The sequence below is a fragment of the Cuculus canorus genome, chromosome 3 (assembly GCF_017976375.1).
Source record: "Cuculus canorus isolate bCucCan1 chromosome 3, bCucCan1.pri, whole genome shotgun sequence".
NCBI lineage: Eukaryota > Metazoa > Chordata > Aves > Cuculiformes > Cuculidae > Cuculus > Cuculus canorus.
In genome coordinates this window covers 9,489,710-9,501,909 of record NC_071403.1, presented here as the reverse complement: position 1 = coordinate 9,501,909, position 12,200 = coordinate 9,489,710, and the positions used below count along the sequence as shown (strand labels likewise).

The 12,200-nt window shown below is 38.0% G+C and overlaps 1 protein-coding gene across 1 annotated transcript in view; it reads left to right on the top strand.

Moving 5' to 3' along the window:
* Positions 1 to 12,200, top strand: part of HMGCLL1 (3-hydroxymethyl-3-methylglutaryl-CoA lyase like 1) — an 85,808-nt gene that overhangs the window by 45,831 nt on the left and 27,777 nt on the right. Inside the window, exon 7 of the mRNA XM_054063954.1 lies at positions 2,199 to 2,387. Within this exon, the coding sequence (XP_053919929.1) occupies positions 2,199 to 2,387 (189 nt within the window). The remainder of the gene's footprint in view (positions 1 to 2,198; positions 2,388 to 12,200) is intronic.

The following is a 12,200-nucleotide window of genomic DNA, read 5'->3' as shown; positions in this document are numbered from 1 at the left end:
AAGTAAATGTAACTCGATTATAACCTTTTGTATTCAGTTTAAGAATATAATTTTAGATATTATTCCCAGCAGTAGGATTGCTCACACGGTTACGAGGTTACAGTGTTGGGTCACCAGCTCCCATTTTGATCAATGCTTGGTGTCAGGGCAGTGCTCCCAAGGGGAGTAGAACAAGACTCATACATAGTAAAACTGCTCAGTGGTGCAGAACACAACCCTGTTCAATCAACAAAGCTGCAAGCTCATAATCACATTCCGATTATACTGACAAAGCAATGTGTTCTCTTCTCCCCCCCACCCTCTGCCAAAAATCCACATTGAAAACTTACAAAACTATAACTAAAGGTCTGCCTACTACTACAGTAGGATAGAAAATCCAATATGAAGAACTCCCATTCAGCTTCCAAGCATGCACATTCTTCTTGAAATTAAATATAGATGTCTTTTTAAGGGTCAGTTTAAGATTAGATCATAACAAGTCAGTGATGATGCTCAGCTTGTTAGGAGAGTTTCCCCTCTCTTCTCTCATCTTTCAGACTTTATTTTCAGAACTTGAAGACATAAATACTGAGCATGGGAAAGAAGTGAATCCAACATGATTTCTAGCAGTTTACATAATCTCTTTATCATCGCTAGAAGAACTTTGAATCATGAATGAAAAAGAACATGACCAGGAAAAAAATAATGCAGTCTGCTTCTTTTACCCTGGTCTTAAACAAAACGCGAAGTTTGGGGATGAACTAAAGATAATCTACCGCTAACTGCAGATGAGTGTTTTTTGCTTACAACAGTAGTCCCGTTAAAACACCTGCCGTGTGTTGATGATATAAAAATATGCTGCAATATAGAATCTTTTTTGCAATCTGGTAAATGTCCCTTTTGTAAAGTGTGTATTGAATTTATGTTGATGTGAACCAGAGCCTCTGACTCTAAACTACAAAGGGTTTTACTAGCTTTGCAATAGTCAAAGCATTTCCAAGCTTTAAGCAGAATGATTCAGACTACTTGAAGTTCTTTTTCAGCTGTTCTTTGAATTAAGTGAACAACATTATTAATCCAGCACATCCGAGACTGCTGGTGCAGCACTTTGTCAGCTTCCTCAGACATATTCACAGCAATCCCACTGATGAAGCCCTGAATTACTTTAACAGCAGAGTGCAGTGCAACTGAAGATGCCTTGGAAAAAGGTCATATTTTTTCATTTCTAAAGAGTTAATATCCAGACTGGGATTCCATTCCAGTAGAGTGGCCTTTCAGTTGACACACAGTGGGGAATGCTAAAGGGGACAAACACACTCAGCAAATGAAAATAAGTGAAAAGTTTTTCAAATGAATTCAGCACATCTAAGGTAGAGAGCTCCTACATTTAATTTCTAAAGCAGTATTTTTCATGCAAACATAATTTTGTGCTTCATACTGATTGTCTTTCTCCATACAACCCGTATGAGGCCAGACCTCATATCTCTTACTCATGCAAAGAACTCCTCAAAGACATAATTCCAGAAACACTGAGGGCTCTACTTACATAAGTAAGAAGTATTTGTATAGGGTTATGTTTGATATCAAGGAAAATTTTAAAAATTAAAGACTAGGATGCTAATTAAGTTAGTTTTGCTTTGCTAGTATTTTTATGTTTGACTTCATTGAAAGAAAGCAAAATTAATATTAACTGCAACATTTTCAATGCCAAGAGAAAGCAAAATCAGGCTTCTTATTAATTATTTATTGTCTAAGTTCAGCTAAGCGCTTGGCTCTGTGTGATAAGCAAACAAAAAGGCAGGTCTTTACCCTGCACAACTTGTAAGCTGCAAAGTACACAGAGGAAACCAAACAGCTGGGAAATCCTCAGGGAGAGGAAAATGTTGGGAAAGAGCTTGACAGAAACTTAATTTGTAATGTAAAATCTTGCTTGTTTGGATTCCGAGGGAGAGTCAAAAAGCAAGTTTTTGACAAATTTGGCTTGGTTGGTTATTTCATGTACCGAAGCAGAACTATAAATCTAAAATGCGAGGATCTATGCGATGCTCTTCTTGGCTGACAATTTTCAAGAATTAAGAGAGTGTTTCTGATAAATAGGTCTACCTTGGTGGGTCAAAACATGAAATTTGTACAGAAATACGTCCTTTGTAATGTACGTTCTTGATCCTATTTTGTAGTTTTTCACCTTGACCTCTTTGTGTTTCTCTGTTTCTAATCAGGTATCTAAGCGGCTGTACAGTATGGGCTGTTATGAAATCTCTCTGGGGGACACAATTGGTGTGGGGACTCCTGGAAGTATGAAAAGAATGTTGGAAGCTGTTATGAAAGAAATTCCTCTGAGTGCTCTTGCTGTTCACTGTCATGACACATATGGCCAGGCATTAGCCAATATCCTCACAGCCATACAGGTAACTCAGGTTCTAATTTTCTGGATGTGATAAGTCGTAGTCTTAGTTTAATTCACATGCACCACTTAAAAAAATCCCAGTCTTAAAGAAATTACTAGAAAACAAAAGAAGCACTCATAAAACTTTCAGAAAGTATTGTTCATGAATTGGATTATCTACAGGTATTACTGCTGTTGCATTTGCAAGAAAATTTCAATTCTTATCCACTTATTGCCTTCAAATCCATACAAAATCACTAAGAAACTTTGGGTATAATTATATTCCATTGATTTTGGATGAATGAGGGAGATAAAATATATTTTTTGTCTGATGTCTCAGATTGCACTTTTCTTAGGAACATCTGTGTGTTCATTGTTCACTAAACTAAAATTTCTATTTTACAGAATTGTATAGATAGAAAATAGAATAATACATAATTACATCTTGATTTCAGATGGATAAATGTAAATTGTCAGTAATTATTTACACAGAGTGGTCTAGATAGTTTTATCACTGTTGATATGCCTTCAGTATGCTTTTTTATCAATTATACCTTCCAAATGAGATTAGCAACATCTTTATATCCTATTTAATCTTCTTTTAAATATGTAAGTGAAGAAATAGTTAATTTCCATGAGAGATTTTTTCCCTTTGTGTTTATATATTTTTTAGAGTAGGATACAATACAAGAATCAGACTACAACTTCTAACACGAAATCTTGAAAGATATCTTAATGTGTACATGCATTCTGACAGAATCACAGAATCACAGAATCACAAGGTTGGAAAGGACCCATTGGATCATCTAGTCCAACCGTTCCTAACACTCCCTAAACCATGTCCCTAAGTACTTCATCCACCCGTTCCTTAAACACCTCCAGGGAAGGCGACTCGACCACCTCCCTGGGCAGCCTGTTCCAGTACCCAATGACTCTTACTGTGAAGAATTTTTTTCTGATATCCAACCTGAACCTCCCCTGACGGAGCTTCAGGCCATTCCCTCTAGTCCTGTCCCCTGTCACTTGGGAGAAGAGGCCAGCTCCCTCCTCTCCACAACCTCCTTTCAGGTAGTTGTAGAGAGTAATAAGGTCTCCCCTCAGCCTCCTCTTCTCCAGGCTAAACAACCCCAGCTCTCTCAGCCGCTCCTCATAAGACTTGTTCTCCAGCCCCCTCACCAGCTTTGTTGCTCTTCTCTGGACATGCTCCAGAGCCTCAACATCCTTCTTGTGGTGAGGGGCCCAGAACTGAACACAGTATTCGAGGTGCGGTCTCACCAGTGCCGAGTACAGAGGGAGAATAACCTCCCTGGACCTGCTGGTGACCCCATTTCTGATACAAGCCAAGATGCCATTGGCCTTCTTGGCCACCTGGGCACACTGCTGGCTCATGTTCAGTTGGCTGTCAACCAGCACCCCCAGGTCCTTCTCTTCTGTGCAGCTCTCCAGCCATTCTTCCCCCAGTCTGTAGCGCTGCATAGGGTTGTTGTGCCCCAAGTGCAGGACCCGGCATTTGGTCTTGTTAAACCTCATCCCATTGGTCTCGGCCCAGCAGTCCAGCCTGTTCAGATCCCTTTGCAGAGCCTCCCTACCCTCCAGCAGGTCGACACTTCCTCCCAGCTTAGTGTCATCTGCAAACTTGCTGAGGGTGCACTCAATGCCTTCATCCAGGTCATTGATAAAGACATTGAACAGAGCTGGACCCAGTACTGAGCCCTGAGGAACCCCACTTGTGACTGGCCTCCAGCTGGAGTTAACTCCATTGACCACCACTCTCTGGGCCCGGCCATCCAACCAGTTTTCAACCCAGGAGAGTGTGCGACGGATACCAATTTTTAGTAAATGTTATCAAAAGCTGTTTACAGTAGGACTTTATTGTTCTGTTTTATTCTTACTGCCATCTTTTGTCTTGACTTGTTATTTTGGCAGAACTCATGTTGTTTAGAAATAACAGCAGTGTGTTAACAGTGTTAACGATATAAGCAACATGAAGGAAGAGGGAAGTCTTTCAATATGTGAATCTCTGCAGGTATTTGATTAAATACTGAATGAAAAAATCTGGGGTCTAACTTTTACTCACAGTTTTCGCTGTTGACCCTTACTCACTTTTACTGTTGCAAATGTGTGTGTATGTACCATGGGATAAATAAATTGCTAATTTCACAGTCAGCGTCAGTTGCAGAAGTAATAGCTAAAAGCATGAAAACCCCTGAGCATGGGAGGAGTTCACCATAAAAATACTTGAAGCAATGTTTTTCAAATCCTTCCTTAAAATAATTGCTGTCATGGTGCCTACTAAACACTGAGCGATGGCTGTGTTTGTTAACCTCAGTATTAGTTGTGATTCTTGTTTCCGGTTTACCTTTTGCTCCTATCTTTTTATTTACTTCTTAAATCAACTGTGTAAGAGTTAAAGGGGGAAAAAAAAGCTCTAGGATACCTAGTGTGAAGTTCAGGCTAATTAACATGTAAATTCAAGGGAGCAATAGAGCTAAAGAAATCCCTATGTAGCCTTCTCAGATTTCTGGGAAGCCAGAGGTGCCAGAGTCCCACCCAAAACTTCACTGTGTGCTCAAGTTCTGCTGCAGTGCGTGTCTAAAGGTGTGGTGGTTTTGGCTGAGCTGAACTTGTCATAGATTTTGCCAGAAGTCCTTGATGAAGCAGGCATTACACAGTCTCTCTGACTGGCTTTGTGGAAGCAGCTTCTTGGCTCACTCTAAGCGTAGGTCCCCACTCTCTGGGATCCTCAAACGGGTTCGGCACGTCACAACATCCTCTCCTGTCTCTGGTCAAAGAAATGACGCAGGTAGTGGTGAGTTATAGCTAAGCAATACTATTTCTAAAACAGGGTGACTTTTACAGATCAGATGGTTGGAAAAGTGCCAAAGCCTGTGGGTCAGAGTGCCTCGGTCACTTCAAACCCCTGCTATTAGGTTTGCCTATGCCTTCCTCTCGCCAAAGACACATGAATGGCAAAGTGTTGGTGTAAAATCCCTTGTCTTAAACTCAGGCGTTCATTTCATGATCAGACTCTCCGCAGGCACAATTCCTTACCCTTCCTCCTTTATGGGTCTGTGCAACCGACACGATATTTCATCAGGAGTGAAATGCATTTGAGGGGTTATAGAAATAATGGGCTACAGGCATTGTTTGAAAATATTTTTTAAGGAATATTCAAATGACATTCTTCCTAAGACATTGCAGCCTACAACCTCAGGCTGAGTACTATTGTATTGTATATTGTATTTCCTAAGCATTAATGAATGACAGCTGGAAAGCCACAAATCACTCCACACTAATTCAGGCATTGCTTCCATGGGAGATCTCCTAGGAGTGGAAAGAGGTGCTGGTGATTCACTAAGTGATTTTTTATACAGATCACATTGTTCCATGCAGGATTATGCTACCCAGAATATTTTCTTTTGTTTGGGGCTGATCCAAGGTCATCTAGAACTGACGGGCCGTATCTGTATAAGAAATTAGCGGGGAAGTAGTCTTGTAATTTTAGTATTCAGTTTTATGGGTGTTGTTTTAGCAAAAAGATAGGTAGTGAAAGATAGGAGAGAGATTAGCCAACTTTTAAAGGATAAGTAATTTTTTAAGTTATTGAAATAAACAATATAGATAGAAAGCATTGCCTGGAGAAGTTTACATGAAGAGAATCTGTGTAAAAATGCAAGGAATACAAAAGGATGCTTCAGAACAAAACAGTAAACATTAAAAGTAGAAACATGACTGTCTCATGTTCGATGTTTTAATATTAAAATATCAGAGTATACAACTTACCAAAGAGACAGATTCAGAAGATGGGAAGTGATGTGGTGTTCTAGTTAGAGGTTGTGGTATTTTGAGTAAAATTACATATGTGGGTTAGCTAATGTGACAAACACAAAATGTAGCTAAAAGAAGTAATAAAAAATTTACAGGAAATTGTTACAGACCTCCAAAGAAGGGTAAAAAGATGGGTCAGGAGACTTCTGTGCTGGAGAGGCCCCGGTTAGGTAAACCATTGATCTGAGGAGGTTTGAGTAACCCTGACAATTGACTCCTGTAGCCTGTACGGAATGGGTGAGAAAAGGAAAGCTTTTTAATGGAAGTGATACAGAATGCTTTTTTATGCATAGTTGGTGTAGTTGCCAGAAATAGCTTTGTCTGTTTTCATAGCACATATCTGAACCTGAGAAAGAATATGTGAAGAAGCAAAGAGGAGTTTTGGCTGGCAGTAATACCTCAACAAATGAAACGATCAAATGGGAATCCTATAGAACTTCATCAAATTCAAATGCATATTATAATTCATTAATATAAACGGATCCCTACACTACTGGGATGAAATTTTACTTAGAGAAAACAAGCATAAAACTCTAATGACTTACAGGGACCAAGGAGTTTTTACCACCCTGTGTAATAATTTCTGCCTTATTAGACAAAATGAGAAGAATGAGTTTGATGATTTGCCAAATGAAATCCCTTTTTATTAGTGCTTTCTTTTTCCAGAAAACAGGAATTTTGAAATACAATCCACACTTTAGTACCATAAACAGAATTTAGCAAGCCTATATTTAAACTTTCAAGGTTCAGACCACAGAATCCAGATTTGTAAATACAGGTTTTCATTACAAACATTATTATATATCCCCTTACAGAGAGTTTAGAATATTTAATAATATTTAATTAATGTCTTTAAGATCCTTGAGTTTTAAAGATTAAATTAACCTTTTATTTTTTTTTTAAATCCAAATAGAAATGACTGGCTGCTGCTGTCTTCCCTTCATCACTTAACTAAATGTATTTTAGCCCCTTTGTTGCATGCTGGAGAGACTAAGCAACTTTCACATTCTTGTGAATCCAGTTTACTTATACAGTAAGGACTAGGCTCACACAAAGGCACTCATTGTTGATATGGCTAAGTTTTAAGTGCCAGAACAAGGAGAGGAATCTTAATGTAGATGCTGAAATTCATGATTTATTAATTCACAAGGATCATAGCGTTACAGGAATAGAGGTCACCATGGCCAGGAGCCTGAAATGGTAGACCCTAAGTTAAGCAACTGAAAAAAGACTGTGTCTAAAATTCCCTCCTCCATGATTCATGTAAGCTTACATGTGAAGCCTTAGGTGAGATGAATTTTCCACCCAAAACCAGCTCCTAAAGGTAAGTACATATCCTGTCCTTTCTTTTCAAATAGAGGATTTGCTGTTTGTGCTGTTGAGGTTGCCTGTAGTAACACGCTGTCAAAACCCCTTTCAGCTGCTGATTAGAGGCCAGCTTGCTACTAAGATCTCTTGTCCAGGAGTTGCTCGATGCTAAGGGGCTCTCCTCCAAGCCCTTGTGCTTGGGCATCATGTGAGCTATTCTGCAGCAGTGTTACAATTGCACTTGCTTCCAGTCCTGTACCCCCCTGATTCTCACCCTCGTCCTCGCCCACTGGCTCCTGGCTTAGCCTCAGACTTGGCTGATGTGTGACTGGTCCCGATTACTTCCCCAGACCTGATCCTAACCTTCAATCTCTAACTTGACTTCCTGGCTCTTTTTCTGATGAGGTTGCCACCACTGCGTGCCTAGTGTGACACTTGAATCCTTGCTTGCCTTCCCGTATGAAGCAATCTGTCCTTGCTGCTGCTCGAGACAGTTGAGACCATAGAGGAGGGACTATAAACCACGATCTTGAGCCGTAAGGATTGCTCTGAATGGCAGCGTGCTGAGCTGGAAGGTAAAGCAGCTGTGAGAGTTTGTGGATCTCACACGCTTTGAGTTTGGAGCTCAGCTGAAGACTTTTCCCTGCAGAGAGGCAAGATATTGCTGCTCAGTTAAATCCAGAAAGTGTTTCTTGGTGTCTGGGAATATGCAAAGCCCTAACGGTTCTGCACAGAGAGCTCTATTGGGTCAGTGAAAGCTTTCAGAAATCAGTCTGAGGAATTGGTGTCTGTGTTTGATAGAAGTTAAACATCTCACTTTTAGGTGTCAGACTACTTTCGCTACCATTATCCTCTTCAGTTTTTAGAGCTATATTTCTGTGACTAACTGACCTAAAAGAATGTATCCATAATGCTGAATTTCCAAATAAATACAGAAGCCATAAGAATATTTCTGTACTAGAAGATTCACTTAGTATTTGTATTCTGCAGAATATATATTCTGCATATATAAATCGCTCTAGGGTTTCTACTGGTGATTTGTTAACTTTTAATTGAGTTATACATACATATGTATACAGTCACAGTTAAATCTCTTGATTTAAAAAGAAACCACAGAATAATTTTTTAATTACAATTTTACAACACTTAATGTTTTAAAAACTCATAAGCACATTTTTGTTTAGTTTTAATGAACTTTATGTCCTGATTTCTTCTTTGAAATACTTTTATGAAGAGTTATGAAGTTTAAACCAGCAGGTTTCTCCTGGATTTATATTACATTTTCTCCTTTTTTATAATCTTAATGGAAAACCGTAGCTGGGCTGTGATCTTTAGGATGGTTGTTTGGACAGGGCCACAAAATTAAGAGAGATTTTAAAACTAGGTGAGCTTTGTTGCAAAATGCTATATTAGAAGAGAACAATGAGGACATGATGAAAGTAAAAATTAAACAGTAGAACTAAAAACTCTTGGTTCCCTGATTTTCCTTGATGCAACAGCAATAAAAAATCCACAGCATGCTGAGTAACAAAAAAAAAAAAATTTAAAAGAATGAAGAAAGCAAGATTAATTCAATTTGTCACCATCCCTGGAGGTATTTAAAAGATGGGTGGATGAGATACTCAGGGGTATGGTTTAGTGGTTGACAGGAATGGTTGGACTCAGTGATCCAGGAGGTCTTCTGCCTACAGCTTAGGTTTAACCAACATCTGAATTTCTTCACTTTCTCTCTCTGAAAGAGAAAATGAAGTGTATGCACAGGCATTGAATAGAAATTTAAAATCTTCTGTATTGTCTCGCAGCTTTATCTACCATTGACTCCTGTGCATTACGTTCATCATTGGTGGTTCAACAACTTTTTCCTAATGAGCACTGGTAAATTATAAATTTGCTTGTACTTCTCTCTCAACTCCTGTCGAACTCATTAGCAACTTAAAATTGAGTGTTCAAGAAGGTATCAAGAAAGAAAAAAAGACACCAGTCTGTATCTATAAGAAAAGCTATGATTTTAATTCCCTGCAAAGCACAATCATTCAGAGCTGTAGTGTAGCAGAATAAATTGTCACTTCTATTACAAGGTAGAGAAGATAGATAAGCAACCATGAAAATGGGTGAAGCCTTGCATATACCCATTGTGCTAGACTTGAGCTAGGAATTTCTCGTATAACAGTGAATATGCACTTTCTGGATGAGGAAAGCAGTCTAATTTTTAGCAGAGCAAAACCAGTCATAATAGTTTAGTTAAAATTTCAACAATGTAGTGCAGACGGGTTTTTTCAAGCCGATAGGGAGGTATTGTATGAAATTAATGACGTACAGGAGGCAGGAACTGTAACATCTTGGCTTGTCTTTTCCTGATTTGACATGTCACTGTGCACATCACTTTTCTTCATTTTTTATTTGTAAAACAGGAATAAGGCTCATCTCTTTCAGTTTGTGAAATGCTAAAAATATCTACAGAAGAAGAGTATTGCACAAGTAAAAATTCTTTTCATGAAGGCTAGATTTCAAATTTATTGTTGAAGTTTAGAAATGGAATAATTTTTAGGTTGGTATATAATGTAATTTTGAAATTAAGAAAGCTAAGTTGTATGAGTGAGCAAGTGATCAAAATACATAGACACCCAAACAAATTATCTGAGTTCTGTAACACTCCATTTCCTTTCCCCTGCACAGCCTGGCACTCTGAAGAATTTATGTGGCATAATGTAAGGGTAGGAAAGACTTGTTGTATGCAACATGCATTTATTTCTTATTTTTTTAATTCTTATTTTGCGAAACATGTAGAAATTGAAAGGTTTCATCAGACATCACAGTTTGCTTTCCTCTACTGCTTACAAAGATATGCTAGGAAAATGCAGAAGAGTTAACAGAGATCTTCAGAAACTAATTTCAAGGTTCAGATAGGGAAACAGCAAACACAGCTTCACTGAGAATAGCTGTTCGGGATTCAGGAAGGGCTGGTCATGCTTCAGTATTTCACTGGAATTCTTTGAAGCAGTCACTGCCAAAGAAGACAAAGGATATACAGTGGCCATCATATGCTTTGATTTTTCAGAAAACAATTTACAGGGTTCTGCACTGGACGTTAAGGTGTGGTAAGTGGAAAGTTGGCTAAATGGCAGGAAACAAGTGGAGTTATGAAACGGAAATTCTTCATGCTGGAAAGCACCCACCAGCAAGGTTGTGGAAGTAGTGGCCTGTGGGTCCCAGGTTTTCCTGCTTAAATGAATAATTTGCAATATCATAATGCTCATGTTAAGGGTGATTGTTCTAACTTGTAGAAATTAAACTTTTCAAACTTTTTGTTTCCGTTGTGAGAAACAAGATGTCTAGCACAATTTATAAGTGTAAATCTGTGTAATATTCTAAAACATGCAAAAGAAAAAGTTGGGGATCAAAAGTAAGAGTATAGGAATACACCTAGTTATAGGTAAACCAAGAGATTATTTGTTACAACATGCCTGTCCTTTTAAATAAGTGGATTTATCTAGGAACGAATTTATCTTAGCCACTTACCAGGTATTTTCTGGGTTTGAAAGTGTGAACAATACTTACAAATTATTTGTCAGCAAACAGAAAGCGCTGTTAGCAATAACTCAAAATTCTTCAGAAAACAACAGTTTGATTTTTTTTGTTTCTGTTTCCCTTCACTCCCTTTCCTCACATGAAACAACGTAGCACTTGGGTAGAGCTAGCAATTAAAAGAATCAGATGTTTGAACCGAATAATTGTATGAATTAGGAAACTAAAAATTATTAGAAAGGTTTAAGATTGCAAGTTAACAGGACAGAAGTGAATAAGCCTGAGTATTTGAAAGCAGATAAGTTAGGCGGAAAAGGTCAGGTGAATTGTGAGAGGTGAATCTTGTCAGGTGAATCTTGACTGCAAGATTTTTGTGAAGAAAACTTAAAAAGAGGGTGTATGCTTTAAGCAAAGTAGAAAAATACTTCCTTTTTATCAAATGATATTGCTACTATGAGCGGTCAGATAGTTACTTTTATAAGTGAAAAAACATACTGCACAAATTAATAAATCAGACACACATATGGGAAAAAAATGAAAACAGGCATTCATACTGGAAATCTGAAAGATATTTTCCAGTATTTTCTGTTCTTTCTTTTTGGGGGGACCTTTTTGTAGTCACTGGTTTTACATTGTTGCCTGTAATTTCAGCAAAATAAGAACGCAAGCAAATGTACAGGCAGTAACACTCCTGCTCTTTTCTCAGATGAGAACAAAAGGAGTAGCAAACCTATTTTTATTTTTTTATGTGCATAATATGCAATTTCTGAGGAACTGAAAGATTTTTGACATGTCTTCCAATGCTTCAGAAAAAAATGATAGCCTGTTAGTTCACAAAGAAAGTTGTCATTGCTATTATTACAACTGTTACAACATTACTAGAAAAAAAAAGTTTAAACAGCAGACTTTGTTTCAAGGTTTTTATTTTTGGAACTTTTTTAGGATAGGAGAGGGAATATATTGGTTACTATATACAGAAATAGCTAGAGTCCCTGAGGCTAAGGTGTATTTACGTGCACATACCGATAGGTAGGCTGTATGTTTTCATAAATTTTACTTTTTATTTTAAATGAATCTTAGGATATTGTAAATGATTAGCAAATAATATAAATCTGCATTTTTCTAGCTGCCTCTAATATGATGATTTAATTACAGAAGCTTTCAGCCCAAGTTA